The sequence below is a fragment of the Salmo salar genome, chromosome ssa11 (genome assembly GCF_905237065.1).
Source record: "Salmo salar chromosome ssa11, Ssal_v3.1, whole genome shotgun sequence".
Classification (NCBI taxonomy): Eukaryota; Metazoa; Chordata; class Actinopteri; order Salmoniformes; family Salmonidae; genus Salmo; species Salmo salar.
In genome coordinates this window covers 89,659,767-89,678,203 of record NC_059452.1, presented here as the reverse complement: position 1 = coordinate 89,678,203, position 18,437 = coordinate 89,659,767, and the positions used below count along the sequence as shown (strand labels likewise).

The following is an 18,437-nucleotide window of genomic DNA, read 5'->3' as shown; positions in this document are numbered from 1 at the left end:
CTATTCTGCTTAACTAAGGCCCATTAATGGGTTCTATTCTGCTTAACTAAGGCCCATTAATGGGTTCTATTCTGCTTAATTAAGGCCCATTAATGGGTTCTATTCTGCTTAATTAAGGCCCATTAATGGGTTCTATTCTGCTTAATTAAGGCCCATTAATGGGTTCTATTCTGCTTAATTAAGGCCCATTAATGGGTTCTATTCTGCTTAATTAAGGCCCATTAATGGGTTCTATTCTGCTTAATTAAGGCCCATTAATGGGTTCTATTCTGCTTAATTAAGGCCCATTAATGGGTTCTATTCTGCTTAATTAAGGCCCATTAATGGGTTCTATTCTGCTTAATTAAGGCCCATTAATGGGTTCTATTCTGCTTAATTAAGGCCCATTAATGGGTTCTATTCTGCTTAATTAAGGCCCATTAATGGGTTCTTTGCTGACCTTTTTTCAAACTCTTTCTTTCACTCTGCCACGTTTGCTTTTCAGTACAGACAGATAAATGCATTTACACTACAGTGAATGAAAAGCCATAGAGCGCTCTTACAATACAAGGGACACTGTTTCTATATACTACCACAATGGAGTATATTTATATCTGCAGTTACTGTAGATTCAAATCTTCATGTAAATTGCCAAATTACTGTAACTTCAGGTTTAAATGTCTTTTAAATGTATAGCCTACAGCGTACCAACTTAAAAGTTGGTAAATTGGTTCAGTCAATAAAGGGCCCTATTCAATCCGCATCACGGAAGTTCAGCTTTACAGCCTGAATTTAAATGCAATGTTCCCACTTTAGAGGAGACTGCATTCATGGCAAATGCTGCATATGTCGGCTCAAAAGGAAATGACCTTTACATCTCTATCTGGCATCTGTAACATTTCAGTGATACAGACTGAATAGAGCCCTCAGTCTCCTTGTCATTAAACACACTTTATCAACGTGTTCCATTAATGTGGCTAGTTGGTAGAATTTGCATGAGGTCATCAACATGCACAGTCTTTTCGTCTAATTGTAACCCAGATGTCAACCAAAAATCAACAATAGGGTTCAAATCAACAATGCAGTCACATATCAACCAAACTTGAATGTTTTTTCTGTAGCTGTGCAAGAGTTCACATTCATCGAAAAAAGGGGTTGCCACATGAATGCTCCACTGTAGAATTATCCCTTACCTAAGACATAATTCACAGATATCTGTTACTTAAATAATTATTTTTAAAAATGTATGTTATTCTCGCTTCATCGTGTTCTTTTTCACACAAACAAGTTTTTCTCAGCTTTGCCCCACACACACATAGTGTGGACTGACGTATCAGTACCTCAATGTCTCCACATAGTGGCAGAAATAACAGAAGCCTGAATCTGATTCACTTGAGCAAAAAACAAGAATATTACAGAATAAATTCTTTACTCATACCTTACATTAGAATGGGCAGTGAAGAGTGTGTGTTTGCATGTGAGATAATGTGTGAGTATGTTTTGGTGTGTTTGTACCAGAGTGTTGGGCATTCCTCTGTGATATCTTCAGTGTGGGAGCTGAGAGGCAGGGAGTCCAGGCACAGACGTTATGTAGGTGGGCAGGGGAAGAAGCAGATGGGTGTTGGTGGTGGGTAGTACATGGGGTAATGTTATGGGTGGTAAGTAGTACAGGGGGTAATGTTATGGGTGGTAAGTAGTACAGGGGGTAATGTTATGGGTGGTGGGTAGTACAGGGGGTAATGTTATGGGTGGTGGGTATTACAAGGGGTAATCGTATGGGTGGTGGGTCATGTTATGGGTGGTGGGTTGTACAGGGGGTAATGTTATGGGTGGTGAGTAGTACAAGGGGTAATGTTATGGGTTGAGGTTAGTCCAGGGGGTGATGTTCTGTGTGGTAGGTAGTACAGGGGGTAATGTTATGGGTGATGGTAGTACAGGGGGTAATGTTATGGGTGATGGTAGTACAGGGGGTAATGTTATGGGTGATGGTAGTACAGGGGGTAATGTTATGGGTGATGGTAGTACAGGGGGTAATGTTATTGGTGTGGGTGCTGTGTAGTACAGGGGGTAATGTTGTTTGGGCACACCTGGGATTGGGCAGGGATTTCATCCCAGGGTGCCATGGCATGGGCGGTAGAGTTCACAGAGCAGGCTCAGTCTGAGGTAGAGGGAGAGGATGAATGAACATTGTACACTTATACATTTACATTTTACATTTACATTTACATTTACATTACATTTACATTGACATTTTAGTCATTTAGCAGACGCTCTTATCCAGAGCGACTTACAGTAGTGATTGCATACAATTCATACATTTCATTTTAATTACAAGCATTTTTTTTTTTAAGTTTTTTTTTTTTTTGTACTGGCCCCCCGTGGGAATCGAACCCACAACCCTGGTGTTGCAAACACCATGCTCTACCAACTGAGCCACAGGAAAGTGGGTAATGTTATATGTGGTGGATTATACAGGGGGTAATGTTATGGGTGGTGGTTAGTACAGGGGGTGATGTTATGGGTTGTGGGTAGTAAAGGGGGTAATGTAATGGGTGGTATGTAGTACAGGAGGTAATGTTATGGGTGGTATGTAGTACATTGGGCAATGCTATGGGTGGTGGGTAGTACAGGGGTTAATGTTATGGGTGGTGGGTAGTACCGGGGTTAATTTTATGGGTGGTGGGTAGTACAGGGGGTAATGTAATGGGTGGTGGTTAGTACAGGGGGTGATGTTATGGGTGGTGGGTAGTACAGGGGTTAATTTTATGGGTGGTGGGTAGTACCGGGGTTAATTTTATGGGTGGTGGTAGTACCGGGGTTAATTTTATGGGTGGTGGGTAGTACAGGGGGTAATGTAATGGGTGGTGGTTAGTACAGGGGGTGATGTTATGGGTGGTGGGTAGTACAGGGGTTAATTTTATGGGTGGTGGGTAGTACCGGGGTTAATTTTATGGGTGGTGGGTAGTACAGGGGGTAATGTAATGGGTGGTGGTTAGTACAGGGGGTGATGTTATGGGTGGTGGGTAGTACAGGGGTTAATTTTATGGGTGGTGGGTAGTACAGGGGGTAATGTAATGGGTGGTGGTTAGTACAGGGGGTGATGTTATGGGTGGTGGGTAGTACAGGGGTTAATTTTATGGGTGGTGGGTAGTACAAGGGGTAATGTAATGGGTGGTGGTTAGTACAGGGGGTGATGTTATGGGTGTGGATGTTGTGTAGTACAGGGGGTCTTGTTGTCAGGTTACACCTGGGATTGGACATGGATTTCAGGCTCAGTCTGAGGTAGAGGGAGATCATGAATGCACATTGTTAAGTTTGTCCTGAACATGAATTAGCTTACCAGTGAGCACTTAAAATGTTATTATTAATCTTGTTGACACTTTACAATGACTCATTTGTATACATACATAATAATAACACATCTACAATAAATTGTTATATCCTCACAACATATTCCAATGATACTGTAGCTTCATTGCCAACATATTATATTAACCTATGCCGACTTGAAATGGTTTCTAGGCATATTTATTCCTGTGGATAACGATACAGTTGAAGTCGGAAGTTTACATACACTTAGGTTGGTGTCATTAAAACTCGTTTTTCAACCACTTCACAAATTTCTTGTTAACAAACTATAGTCTTGGCAAGTTGGTTAGGACATCTACTTTGTGCATGAAACAAGTAATTTTTCCAACAATTGTTTTCAGACAGATTATTTCACTTATAATTCACTGTATCACAATTCCAGTGGGTCAGAAGTTTACATACACTAAGTTGATTGTGCCTTTAAACAGCTTGGAAAATTCTAGAAAATTATGTCATGGCTTTAGAAGCTTCTGATAGGCTAATTGACATAATTTGACTCAATTGGAGGTGTACCTGTGGATGTATTTCAAGGCCTACCTTCAAACTCAGTGCCGCTTTGCTTGACATCATGGGAAAAGCAAAAGAAATCAGCCAAGACCTCAGAAAAAAATTGTAGACCTCCACAAGTCTGGTTCATCCTTGGGAGCCATTTCCAAATGCCTGAAGGTACAACGTTCATCTGTACAAACAATAGTACGCAAGTATAAACACCATGGGACCACACAGCTGTCATACCGCCCTTGGAAGGAGATGCCTTCTGTCTCCTAGAGAAGAACGTACTTTGGTGCGAAAAGTGCAAATCAATCCCAGAACAACAGCAAAGGACCTTGTGAAAAAAAATAGAACTGTTTGCCCATAATGACCATCGTTATGTTTGGAGGAAAAAGGGGGAGGCTTGCAAGCCAAGGATCACCATCCCAACCGTGAAGCACGGGGGTGGCAGCATCATGTTGTGGGGGTGCTTTGCTGCAGGAGGGACTGGTGCACTTCACAAAATAGATGGCATCATGAGGTAGGAAGATTATGTGGATATATTGAAGCAACATCTCAAGATATCAGTCAGGAAGTTAAAGCTTGGTCGCAAATGGGTCTTCCAAATGGACAATGACCCCAGCATATTTCCAAAGTTGTGGCAAACTGGCTTAAGGACAACAAAGTTAAGGTATTGGAGTGGCCATCACAAAGACCTGACCTCAATCCTATAGAAAATTTGTGGGCAGAACTGAAAAAGCGTGTGCAAGCAAGGAGGCCTACCAACCTGACTCAGTTACACCAGCTCTGTCAGGAGGAATGGGCCAAAATTTACCCAACTTATTGTGGGAAGCTTGTGGAAGGCTATTTGAAATGTTTGACCAAAGTTAAACAATTTAAAGGCAATGCTACCAAATACTAATTGAGTGTATGTAAACGTCTGACCCACTGGGAATGTAATGAAATAAATAAAAGCTGAAATAAATCATTCTCTCTACTATTATTCTGACATTTCACATTCTTAAAATAAAAAGTGGTGATCCTAACTGACCTAAGACAGGGAATGTTTACTAGGATTAAATGTCAGAATTGTGAAAAACTGAGTTTAAATGTATTTGGCTAAGGTGTATGTAAACTTCTGAATTCAACTGTATTTGTATATTTCTGTCTAGAGAGGAAATTGAGCTGGATCAGGTAGAGAGTTATTTTCTCTCCACCCCCTCATGAATCCCTAGTCATCACCAGTCCATTAGGAGAAGGGGCTCTGACATGAGAGAGGAAATGCATGAATGAAAGAGGAAATGAATCATCGTTTTATTTAAATTCAAAAAAGTGTAGGACAGTGTGTGTGAGCGAGACACTGATTTTATATTTATTTACTTTTATCTTGTTTATACAATTTTGAATATCATTAGAGAAAATGTAATGATATCATGACTGGAGACAAATGAGTCATCATTACCTGATAAAACTCTACAGAGGAACAATAAGGAATGAAATGTTTGGTTGTGTTACACATAACTTTTAGAAAGATCATACGGTGCTTCTCCTAAACTCAACCTATGATGAAAATATGGCAGTGGTCCATGTAATCACATCGCTCTACAATACATTTAATTCCATATCCAATAATCATATTTTATATTTCAAACAAAATAGTTGCCTTTATCTGCAATCCACCTCTAAATAATAAAGTGTGGTTATCACCTACCAGCTTAAATGGCGTCTTTGAGAATAATTATTTCTTTGTGGACCAATGTGGTTACTAAGTAACAGCAGTATTGTTGCCATGGTCACACATAGATGGAGACAAGCAAGAGATGGAGACAAACACGAGACAAGCACCTTGTGATTGATGAATGAAGATAGAAAGAGAGGGAAATAAATGCTGAGTTAAAGAACAACTCTCCAACACCTCTGCATGTGAAAATGTCTCTATACACAAAATAGCAAAAATAGCAATTCAAGATTTGGGAAAATCTAATTCTGTGTTGTATCAAAATCCTGCACCATCAGTGAGAATATAGATGCTCCATATCTCAACACCATCAGTGAGAATATAGATGCTCCATATCTCAACACCATCAGTGAGAATATAGATGCTCCATATCTCAACACCATTGTGGTTTCAACAGATGGCCACATCACCCACGATAAAAACATCCATTACCACAGGGAGCCCAGGACGTCAAACAGCAGTTCCCTCTCTGTCCCATGGGCCCGGACCAAACTGAAGCCAGTAAAATTTCAATCTATCTGACGTCATCTGATTTAAAAAAATGGTTTACAATTCAAGGAGAGTCCAGTTGGTCTTAAGTCTAGTGATATGGTATTATAAAGGACTATCAACAGGATGTTGTACATCAGTTAAGTGTTGTGATATGGTATTATAAAGGACTATCAACAGGATGTTGTACATCAGTTAAGTGTTGTGATATGGTATTATAAAGGACTATCAACAGGATGTTGGAGTCAGGCATGGTATACATCAGTTAAGTGAAAATGTGTGTGGCTGTAGTCTCATTTGTGGTTTTAGTTTACTTATAGGTAAAAAGGTATACAAAATGTTATTATCTGAATGGAGTATACTGTTTGACTAAAACACCTACTATATCTTAACTCTAATGTAACTCCACATCTAAAATTACAAATGAACAAATGTAATCTTGACCACTTGTATTTTCACTGTAATTGGTGCAGACCTCCAACTCAGTCTAAGAAGAGAATCAGATAAAAAATAGAGTGTGTCATTACAATCAAAACAATCCACTCAAGTCCATGTTCTAAAAATAAACTGAACAACCAAGGCAATAATAGAGCAAGGAACATGTACAAGGCTGAATTCTCACCAGAGAGAGAAGGGAAGGGGAGTGTGTAGGCGTTTGCTTAGTTCACCTGGAGACAACACTTACTGCACGTGCTTTGGTTAACACACACACACACACACACACACACACACACACACACACATTCTCTCTCTCTCTAGGAGAGGGAGTGAGAGAGAGAGTTATCATACAGCAGGCAGTCCTCAATGCTAATCACCCCCTCCCATCGCCGTTCACATTCTATTCCTATCTACTGTATGGTTGCTCAGCACCCCTCCACCGCACCATCAGCCTATATAAAGAACATCCTCCTTCATGTACTTTATAATCACGACGCAACTAGTCAACATAGACAGCCACCATAACAGCTCCTTGCTCACGGGGAGATAAATTACAATGAATTGACAATGCAAACTCAGCTATTAAACTACTCATATTCATTCTAACAATTCCGTTGTCAATTTACAGCGCCCGAATCAGGATGAAGTAGTGAGACAGAACAACTCCGCGACTTCTACAATACTCTCAAACTCGGAACAGACACCTGTTTCAGACAGGCACGCGACAATGTATCGGTCCACAAAAGGAGCCTCAAAGGCTCGGAGGGATCAAATCAACGCAGAGATTCGGAACATCAAGGAACTGTTGCCCATTTCCGATTCGGACAAAGCTCGACTCTCCTACCTACACATCATGTCCCTTGCCTGCATGTACACCCGAAAGTCTGTATTCTTCTCTCAAGGTAGGCTTAACCTTTTTGTTATTTCAAATAATTTTCTCTTGTGGTTTTAGTCACCAGGTGCACTGAAGTTTAACGTGCATGGTCGACAAGCATTACATCCTATGAAGCACTGTAATGTAGAAGTTGATCTACTGATGTATTTGTTGGCTAATAGTTTGATTTGTTATGGATTTTTACATAATGTCCATACACGTCTTGCGCTGTCTAAAGTTCTGAAAATGTTTGGCGCTGTCCATGGTACTAGTCTGATGTAGCGAGTAAATACGCCTGACTCCAATCTGTTGGATGCATAACACTAGTAATATTTAGGATGAACACGATCCCTGTTGAAAAAAATGCTAATACTACAATTTATTTCATGCTTTTTGTCTCAGTGACGATATTTACAACTAATGTTAGACCTTTTATTTTCTGTGCCAAAACAGCCGCTCTTCAAGACGAGACCACGGACGTAATGTTGTTTCAGGAGCTGTCAGGGCTGATGCACGAACTGTTCGGTTTCATGATACTCCTAACGAGCGATGGAAAACTTCTGTATCTATCAGACAACGTCGCAGACCACCTCGGGCATTGCATGGTGAGTAGCCGAAGCTGCAAACTGGTGGCTGTTGTTGTTACTTTGACAAATCATACACTGAAAGTATTGTGCATAGGCCTACGAAAGTCTCATTCAATGTTATGCAACCTGTTTTTCTCATTCAGGTGGACCTGGTTGCCCAGAGTGATAGTGTGTATGATATCATTGATCCTATGGACCACTTTGTCATAAGGAGCAACCTTGCAGGTCTACCGATGACCACTACTGACACAGGTAGACATCTCTCATCACTAATCTAAGAATTGTTTTACTGGAGCCATTAGAAATACCTTGGTAACACAACTACTGCATCCTATCCTAGACTATGGTGACATCATCTATCAAAAGACAACCAAGACCTTACTTTACCAATTAAATGTAATTTATGTAACTGTTCCTCAAATATATATATATATATATATCTTATAATGATAACAGATGACATCAATTTCAAACCTTCCTCCTTTTTCTCCTCCTACAGACAAGTTATTTCGATGTCGCTTCAATACTACAAAGTTCATCCGGCGACAGGGTGCGGAGAACAAGTTGATGCTGGTCAGAGCTCGTTGCCTCACCCCACCGTGCCCTGTCTCTGCATACTGGACCTCCAACCCAGTATGGGTGTGTTTCTGTACCCCTCTGAAGACAAAAACGCCTTACCTTACAATCGCCAAGAGTGCCCCCCTCACCCCACCCCCTGAGCAGTCCTTCCTACTGGCTTGTTTCCACTCTCAACACCACAGGGACATGAGGCTTTGGGATGCCCAGGACAGGTAAGAATGAGCCTGGTTCATTCTGAAGTATAACACTGTTTTGGTAGTGTATAGGCATGAGAACATGGGGTATGTTATCAACTCTATTGTCCCTTTTTCCTCCAGTGTGAGTGTGTACCTGGGCTACGATGTGGAGTTTCTACGCTCTCGCTCCTGGTACAGCCTGGTCCATCCCAGGGATCTCTCCCATGCCTCTACACAGCACTGTCTCCTATGTGAGTACATCCACAATAACACAACTACTCAACCGCAGCCACTTAACATACAGTCTAACATAACATAACACAACCAACAATACAAACACGTGAGGAAGACAGACCAGTGAGGAGAGCTGAATATGGGAATGTGTCTGTCTCTGTAGTGAGTGAAGGAGAGGGGAGGCAGGTGGACATGGTGGTGCAGGTGGAGGCAGCAGACCACTCATGGGTCTGGCTCTATATGGTCCTCCAGCTGAACATCGACGAAAACCCCATCAGCTGCCACAACTACATCATCAGGTACCACAGCTACACTGCTATGAAATACCACTGTGTCATTTGTCTCTTACCTTTAACCATGACCTCTATACAGTATATGTGAGATATAAATTATAATTATTGTCTCTTTTCCTTGCTCTCTCTTTCTCTCTCTTAGTGAGTCAGAGGCATGTTCAATACGCCAGCAGAGCTCTTGTGAGGAGCCCATGCAGCCAGTTGGTTATGGTCCTCGGTCTAGCCTGTCGTCTCTGGATGAAGAGAACTTCCCCCAGGCACATGGAGGACAACTCCAGTGGGAACCAAAGACCAGCCTTCTCTCTGTTGGACCAACCACTGTGTACCCTCCTGCCTCACTGACGGACACTAAGTCTGATGTTCTGACTCAAAGAATTCCCTCTCATCTAACCAATATGTCAGAAGCCCTCCCCTCCTCCCTCATTAAGCCCCTCGCCCCTCTTACTATGCCCCACCCTCAACAGATTGGGGAGTGTGCATGCACTCCCCCGTATACCCCTCATCTTGCTAGTGGAAGTTTTCCTTTTGTGGAGAAACTGCAACTCAGTTTTGATCCTTTCAATGCAGCTGTGTCCTGCCCAGTGGCTCATGAGGTTATTAACTCAGCACATAGTGCACCAGCCTTCTCCCAGGTCCTCTCTTCCGAGCATCCTCAGGTACTCTTCCCGGCAGAGCCCCATGGAAAGCTGCCCCCCACCACCAATAGTTTTGTGGGAGATGAATGCTCCATCATGGGCCTGCCACAGATTAGTGGTCCCTTGTATGTGGATGTTCCCCACAGGCCCTTCCATGGCCCTCTGAATGAGCTCCTCCTAACTCCAGAGGCTTCCCCCACACATCCTCCCTGCTCCTTCTTCTCCACAGAGAAAGAGCAGGAGCGAGAGAGGGAGGACATTTCTCTCTTGGCTAAATATATTAGCTCTTTAGCTGAGGGATTCTATTGTGACCCTCTTCTACCCAGAGTAACCCCACCCACCTTCTCATCTTCACCCAGTCTTCAGGCCACATCCCAGAATCCCTCTCCTCCTTGCGGAGCCGAGTGTCCGCCCTGGAGGGGGCTAGACCCGCCCCTTAGCCGAGAGGATATCTCTCTGTATGAGGAGAGTATGGCTCTAGAGAGCCTAATTGAGGAGCTCTCAACTTTCCCTTTGTCCCCCTCTTCATGCTCCTCTCCTCCCTCTTCCTCCTTTAAGTCCTTCCCTCCATGCTGGCCACTCATCCCAGTGAGCAGGTGTAAGCCCAGCCTCTTCAAGGGTGAATCTTCAATTGGTGTAAACCACTTCTGTAGCGTCCAGTCGACGCAGTGTAACTACTTGGCAGTGGGTGGAGCTATGATGGCCGTCGGGGCAGGGATTAAGAGAGACATGGAGGAGTCATCTGAGAGTGAGATGGATACGGACGTGTCAGTGGAGCCTCTATTGTCACTACCATCGTCAGCCATCGCTCTCACAGCCTTTCAGGAGTGTGCCCCTGCCTTTGTCCATCCGGCTCCCACCATCGGTTTGCCCCATGCCCAGTCCCTTCTGGAGGAACTGGATACCATGGAATCTGTGTTTGAGGCAGATGCCTCTTTCAACCCGTCTCGGGGTGACAACCTGAGTTGTATCAACTCCCACTCAACCATACATTCACAAAGCTTCCACCAAGGTGCGGGACATTTTTGTCATGCTAATATATTGATAAGAGAACAGGCCATTTTACCACTGGCACAAACATTTTTTTCATAGTTTCATCCGATATTTTCCATTTTACAGTATAAGATGCATCACTACTAAGATTTCAGTGTGATAAATATTGGTTGCTGAACTAAATTAACTCTTGTCTGTTGTTTTCTTTCATTTCAGATGGAAACCTGCGTGACCCTCTTCTAAAATAAGTCTGTGACTTACTTCGTTCAGTATGGCATATTGTCATATTTCAAGCTTTTCCTGTAAAAGCTGAATGTGCAACATCTATACAAAATATTCAAAACGCTGAAAATGTATATTCTCCTATACATATTTAAGATACTTACAATTCAATATTGTATAATACTGTTTTCTGATGATTCAGTTGTACATGCATTACTTTGAATACATTTGATTGCTGAGTAACCTCATGATAGAGGTCATTTAAAGTGCCATGTTTATATTCACTCATAGTGAGGAAGAAGGCTTCTTTGAGCACAAAATATCAAATGGTAAAAATGTAAGAGACCACAGCGATTTTGTTTGGTTTTATTCTATATAGATAGTGTTTTATACATTGATCTACACATTGGTCAACTTAGTCTTATTTTGTTGAATGGATGCATTTTGGTTTGAAAATCATAATGGGTTGTCTTTCAGCAGTTATCAATCGATAGACTTCTGTTTTAGTGTCAAAGTACACATTAATGTGTCTACCGCAGAGTAAAGGTTTGATTTCTATGTTTTAGAAATTAAATGATTATATTATACACAATTGTGTTTGTATAGAATAATGTGGAAATATATGTGCTGTTCACATACTGTGTTTGACTGATCTATTGACTATATATGACTCTAAAAGTGGAGTGAAACGTGTGTATTACCAGTGTACCAATAATACACTATATGCTGTACATTCATACATTATATAACTGTGATTTCTGTATTAGATTTTTTTAAATTACATCCAGTACATTAGCTACTGTACCGAATGAGTAATGGAGATTGTTAATGTATTTTTCTCTTGTTGTCGATGTATTTTTCTCTTGTTGTCGATGTATTTGGGTACCAATCAAAAGCAACTCTATTAAAATATATTTTGAAGTGTTTGTCTTTTACTGATCATTTAGACACTGTCATTTTATCCATCTGCCTCTCCCTTATTCTCTCCATTGTGTGATGAGAGTCAGGGACAGTTCTGACGTACATTGTGACGCCTGTCACACAATCAGCAGCTCAGACTGAGCCACAGGCCTGAATGTGTCTGCATTTGCGCACGCACACACACACAGACACACACAAACCTGACAGATGTACCCTTTAATATATCAACTAGAATTATCAGGTATAAAGGTAAGACCCAGATGCAGACCACGTCGAATAAACAATAGTTGAATATTCCAACAGGGGCAGGCAATAGACAGGTCAAGGCGGGCAGGGGTCAGTAAACCAGAGGTGGGGCAACAGTACCGGGCGGCAGGCAGGTCCAGGGTACGACAGAGATTGGTAATCCAGAGGGGGGCAAAGGTACAGGTCGGCAGGCGGGCTCAGGGTCAGGGGCAGGCAGAGTGGTTAGGCAGGCGGGCTCGGAGTCAGGACAGGCAGAGTGGTTAGGCAGGCGGGCTCAGGGTCAGGACAGGCAGAGTGGTTAGGCAGGCGGGCTCAGGGTCAGGCAGAGTGGTTAGGCAGGCGGGCTCGGAGTCAGGACAGGCAGAGTGGTTAGGCAGGCGGGCTCAGGGTCAGGACAGGCAGAGTGGTTAGGCAGGCGGGCTCAGGGTCAGGGGCAGGCAGAGTGGTTAGGCAGGCGGGCTCGGAGTCAGGACAGGCAGAGTGGTTAGGCAGGCGGGCTCGGAGTCAGGGGCAGGCAGAGTGGTTAGGCAGGCAGACTCAGGGTCAGGGTCAGGCAGAGTGGTTAGGCAGGCGGGCTCGGAGTCAGGACAGTCAGAGTGGTTAGGCAGGCGGGCTCGGAGTCAGGGGCTGGCAGAGTGGTTAGGCAGGCAGACTCAGGGTCAGGGGCAGGCAGAGTGGTTAGGCAGGCGGGCTCGGAGTCAGGACAGGCAGAGTGGTTAGGCAGGCGGGCTCGGAGTCAGGGGCAGGCAGAGTGGTTAGGCAGGCAGACTCAGGGTCAGGGGCAGGCAGAGTGGTTAGGCAGGTGGGCTCGGAGTCAGGACAGGCAGAGTGGTTAGGCAGGCGGGCTCAGGGTCAGGGGCAGGCAGAGTGGTTAGGCAGGCGGGGTCAGGGGCAGGCAGAGTGGTTAGGCAGGCAGACTCAGGGTCAGGGGCAGGCAGAGTGGTTAGGCAGGCAGACTCAGGGTCAGGGGCAGGCAGAGTGGTTAGGCAGGCGGGCTCGGAGTCAGGGGCAGGCAGAGTGGTTAGGCAGGCGGGCTCGGAGTCAGGGGCAGGCAGAGTGGTTAGGCAGGCGGGCTCGGAGTCAGGGGCAGGCAGAGTGGTTAGGCAGGCAGACTCAGAGTCAGGGGCAGGCAGAGTGGTTAGGCAGGCGAGCTCAGGGTCAGGGGCAGGCAGAGTGGTTAGGCAGGCGGGCTCGGAGTCAGGACAGGCAAGAGTCAAGACCAGGAGGGAGAGAAAAGGGAGACTGGAAAAAGCAGGCGCTGAGACAAACCGTTGACTTGAACAAACAAGACGAACTGGCAACAGACAAACAGAGAACACAGGTTGAAATACACAGGGGATAATGGGGAAGATTGGGAGACACCTGGAGGGGGGGTGGAGACAATCACAAAGACGGGTGAAACAGATCAGGGTTTGACAAGAATAATATTACAGTTTTTTCCAATCGTTTTGGTGCTATTTTCACAAGTGGTGATCCAAGCTGGTAACACTTGTAACGCAACAAGTCTTATATTAAAACCTTTTATTGTGCATTCATTTTGTTTGGAGACATCTTTCAAGAAAAGACAACATCATTTTACTCAGACACTCTTATCCAGATAAATTAGGGTGAAGTGCCTTGCTCAAGGGCACATCAGATTTTTCACCAAAACAGCTTAGGATTTGAACCGGTAGCCTTTCGGTTACTGGCCCAATGCTCTTAACTGCTAGGCTACCTGCCACCCATTGTATGATATCTAATTGTTTTAACAACCATTTAAACCAATAGAAAAAAATACATGTTTCAAAATTGTCCTTGTAGTATGCTACAGTACTGTAAATTACAGTACATTACACCTTTTTCACATTATGCAATACACTTGCATTACCCATAAAAAAAAGACTTGACATTTTTTCCATCATTTCTTTCCCATGAGTGATGGGAAAGTAAAGGAATGGAATTAAGAACATATAAATATTTGGACGAGCAATGTCAGAGCGGCATAGACTAAGATACAGTAGAATAGAATACAGTATATACATATGAGATGAGTAATGCAAAATATGTAAACATTATTAAAGTGGCCAGTGATTTTAAGTCTATGTATATAGGGCAGCAGCCTCTAATGTGCTAGTGATGGCTATTCAACAGTCTGATGGCCTTGAGATAGAAGCTGTTTTTCAGTCTCTCGGTCCCAGCTTTGATGCACCTGTACTGACCTCGCCTTCTGGACGATAGCAGGGTGAACAGGCCGTGGCTCGGGTGTTGGATTTCCTTGATGATCTTTTTGGCCTTCCTGTGACATCGGGGGCTGTAGGTGTCCTGGAGGGCAGGCAGTGTGCCACGGTGATGCGTTGGGCAGACCACACCACCCTCTGGAGAGCTCTGCGGTTGCGTGCGGTGGAGTTGCCGTACCAGGCGGAAACCACATGCTTGTGAAAATAGTACCAAAGTGATACAAAAACCCCCTGTAAATTCAGATTATGAGTGAAATACAGTATATTGTTACCGGTATATATAACCCAGGTATTTCAGCAGTGCATTGTACACTACACTATAATTCCAAATGGTAGAACATAGAGTGACTTTCCACTTTGTCCTATTAAAGCACACTGGCTGATGGAGAACGATGATGTAGTATTCACGGCAACATCCATGTATGATTTGGTTTCACCTTACAATATAAATTGAGGTCAAATTGATACATTTATGTGGTAAAAATATTGAAATGTACACTGTTATCAAACTATAAATGTTAACTTGGAACTACATCATTTTTGTTCAGAAGTTATCCGTTTTTAGTAGTTTATTAAGTGATGGTTAATTGTATTTTCACAGCCCACAGGTGTGACTAATTGCCCCAGTTAATTCAGCGAGCATTCCCATTGGACAATTCATCTGATCATGTGACTTTGATTCCCTCATGTTTTTGTGTTCTCGGCCACTGCCAACAGGAGTGGAATGCAGTACAGAAGCATGGTGGATCCTTGTGTTGAGCTTGAAATTAGAAAATGGACACCTGCCTCCTGGGCTGCACCACTTTCTGTGCCCCTTTTGTTTTGTTTGGGTTTATGTTTTAAATAGCATGGTTTTTAAAGTAAGACTGAACTGAAGGAAACTGATACCAAGAACTGAAATTATGTGTATTGACGATTTGACTTGAATGTGTTGAATGGTTTAACCGAAAACCATGCCTTAGAAATAAATGTTTTGAAACTGGTCCTTTGTGTTGGTCTTTACTTCAGTCTGCCTGCCCAACCCAGATCTAAAATAACCTGACACATGAAGCAGTTGTTGGCTTTGTTGAACTCTGAAATCATAGGCATGAACTGAACATATGGCTGTCCGACACAACTACATAAAAATAAAGAATTTACATTTACTATGAATTAAATGTCATTACATACCAGACATTTTTAGTATATCCTCAGCCATTTCTATTGAAATTTGACATTTTGAAAAATTCATGTCAAATCATGTGAGATGAAAATGGACAAACTAAAGGGTGTGCAATGTGTAGGCCCACTGAGTGGACATTCTGAACCTTGTTTGAAGTCACTAGGTCACATGACCAAGGAGCTATTGAAATTCTAAATGTTGAAAAATTCATGTAAAATCTTGTGAGATGAAAATGGACTAACTAAAGGGTGTGTAATATAGAAGGGTAATCAGTGGACATACTGAACCTTGTTTGAAGTCCGTAGGTCACATGACCAAGGAGCTATTGAAATTCTAAATGTTGAAAAATTCATGTAAAAACGTGTGAGATGAAAATGGACAAACTAAAGGGTGTGCAATATAGAAGGGTAGTCAGTGGACATTCTGAACCTTGTTTGAGTCAGCAGGTCATATGACCAATGAGCTATTGATATTCAAAAATGTAAATAAATAATAAAAAATAGTGCGAGATGTAAATCAACAAAAAATAAATGTGTGCAATGTGTGTCTATGCCATCAGGTTAGCTAGAACCAGTTTTGAAAGTTTTAGGAGTAATGGTTAAATAGCTATTGGAATTTGACATTTTTGATTTGTCACAATGTTGACGGTCCCTAACTGCTGTTGGTGGATGTAAGGAAAACTACAGGCGAATATCAGTCCAATATCCAACCTGAAACTGTTTTTACCTCGGTGTGAGACGCACGATCTGTCATCTTTCATTTAACATATTTTCTAGACTCATAACCTGCCTGTAAAATACCACCTGATTGGAAAAGCCACTTGATTTTAAGTCCCTAGAGAAAATGAAATAATGTAGCCAACTGTCATGAGTTTAACAATATTTCAAGGACAATTTGACTATAATCAATTTGGGATGGATTTTTAAACAGAATTGACCTCAACTCTGATTTGACACTGCTTTGGCTTACCCCTCCTGCTCCAGTCTACGTCAAGGGTTATAACATAAGGATACCTTTGGGCTTATTTAGAAAATGATCAACATCAGATCCACAAGCACTTCTTATTCGTGGCCAGCATAATGTGCATGGTGTTTTGTGGTTATTTTCGTGTAACCGACCAGTAGGTGGCAGTAGTGCTCTTACAAAAACCTGCAACCGAAGCTGTCGCACTCAATGCGGAAGAATATATCAAATACTTCCGGAGGTCAAACGGGTGAGAGTGGTTATGATTTTTGTGTGACATTAATTATTTTCCCTATTACAAGTTGTTATATACTTTGAAAACACACGTGGGTGGTTTGTCCCTGGACAGGAACTGAAAAGCAGCAGGTACGATTTGAAAATAATATAGAACACGGTTTTAGACTAGACTAGAGTAAATGGTAGGGTTAGCTGCAAGGTTACCAGTATGACACAGACAGGTTACCCCTAAATCCTGTCTTTGACTCTTTTGCAGGCATGGCTTTATTGGGGTGTCTGAGACCAGCGTTGACATCATTTCTGCAAGGTAATGTCTTCCTGCATTTGTATTACACACACACCAAAAAAATGTATGCACACATGACTGTAAAGTTGCTTTGGGTAAAAGCGTCTGCTAAATGGCACATAATACAGTAGTATAATCATATTACACACTCACACACACAGACGGTTGACAGTAAAAGTCATTATCTATGCACTTGACTTCAGACCTGCAGGGGTGGGTTATCTTACCTTGTTAGGGCCAGTGTGCTTGAAGCCATGAACTCAGTTGATTACACTAAAAATAAGTATTTATTGTAGAGCAGATGATGATTAAAAGTTAAGGTGAATGAAGTTTGGTACTGCATTGGCTGGAGTGAAAGCCTGCTCCCTCACTGCACCTTTTGTGAAGAGAATACCCTCAGCATCTTATTTAGGCCAATTTATCAGACTGTGGGGATTCCTCATCCCTGGGACAATGTTTTTAATCAACAAGAGTTGACACCAGTTATGTTTACAGTTTTTACTCTCGACATTAGAAATTGGAGTAGATCTCTTATGCACTCTTTGTACCCTAATACAGTGTCTCAGTCTGTCTCCCAATGGTCCGGACCTGTCCTCTCCAGAACTATGGCTACGCTGAATCAGATGCATCGCCGTGGAAAGCCATCGCCCCCTCCCCCGAGCGTCAGTGCCATGTTCGGCCGCCCCCAGCTGAAGGCAGTAATCCTGAAGACAATGATCCGGAAACCCAAGAAGCCAAACTCGGCCAACCGTAAATGTGCCAGAGTCCGCCTCAGTAACGGCAAGGAGGCAGTGGTGTTCATTCCTGGGGAGGGACACAACCTCCAGGAGCACAACGTAGTGCTGGTGCAGGGGGGCAGGACACAGGACCTGCCAGGTGTCAAGCTGACTGTGGTCAGGGGGAAATATGACTGTGCCCATGTTGTGAAGAAGAAAAATAACTAATGTGGACATGGGAGAGGGCGGTGGGGTGGGAATGTGTTTTTTGTTGTGTTTGTAATACATGTGTAAGTTTAAACATGAGTTGGATCCAGTGTTTGTTCTCTCTTGTGATTTATCCCATGTTTCAGTAATTCCCTTTTTGTTTTGTGGACTTCAGCAACCGGCCCTCTGTTTCCAGAGAGGAGCAGTCAGCTCGAAGCGGATTTGCCCGATTCAAATTAGTTAAGCAATACGATTATATTATTTTCAGATCTTGATATTGCTGCATTTTATATTGTTTCATTAAAATTAAATTAATATTTGCGATGTTAGTGTATTCTATGTACAGTATTTGTCAAAATGATTTTGAAATTTGAGAAACCACCCGATTAGACTACAATCTGGAGAA

The 18,437-nt window shown here is 42.8% G+C and overlaps 2 protein-coding genes across 2 annotated transcripts; both read left to right on the top strand.

Moving 5' to 3' along the window:
• The first annotated feature begins 7,035 nt into the window (after nt 1-7,035).
• Nucleotides 7,036-11,103, top strand: LOC106563543 (neuronal PAS domain-containing protein 4A-like). The gene is made up of 8 exons (XM_014129222.2): nt 7,036-7,386; nt 7,812-7,963; nt 8,089-8,167; nt 8,421-8,736; nt 8,842-8,951; nt 9,098-9,233; nt 9,370-10,874; nt 11,072-11,103. The coding sequence occupies exons 1-8, from the start codon at nt 7,212-7,214 to the stop codon at nt 11,101-11,103; spliced, it is 2,505 nt and encodes an 834-aa protein (XP_013984697.1). The 5' UTR covers nt 7,036-7,211.
• A 5,705-nt stretch (nt 11,104-16,808) lies between these two features.
• On the top strand, nt 16,809-18,353 carry LOC106563509 (28S ribosomal protein S12, mitochondrial). The gene is made up of 3 exons (XM_014129163.2): nt 16,809-16,951; nt 17,079-17,129; nt 17,667-18,353. The coding sequence occupies exons 2-3, from the start codon at nt 17,081-17,083 to the stop codon at nt 18,050-18,052; spliced, it is 435 nt and encodes a 144-aa protein (XP_013984638.1). The 5' UTR covers nt 16,809-16,951; nt 17,079-17,080; the 3' UTR covers nt 18,053-18,353.
• The last annotated feature ends 84 nt before the right edge of the window (nt 18,354-18,437 follow it).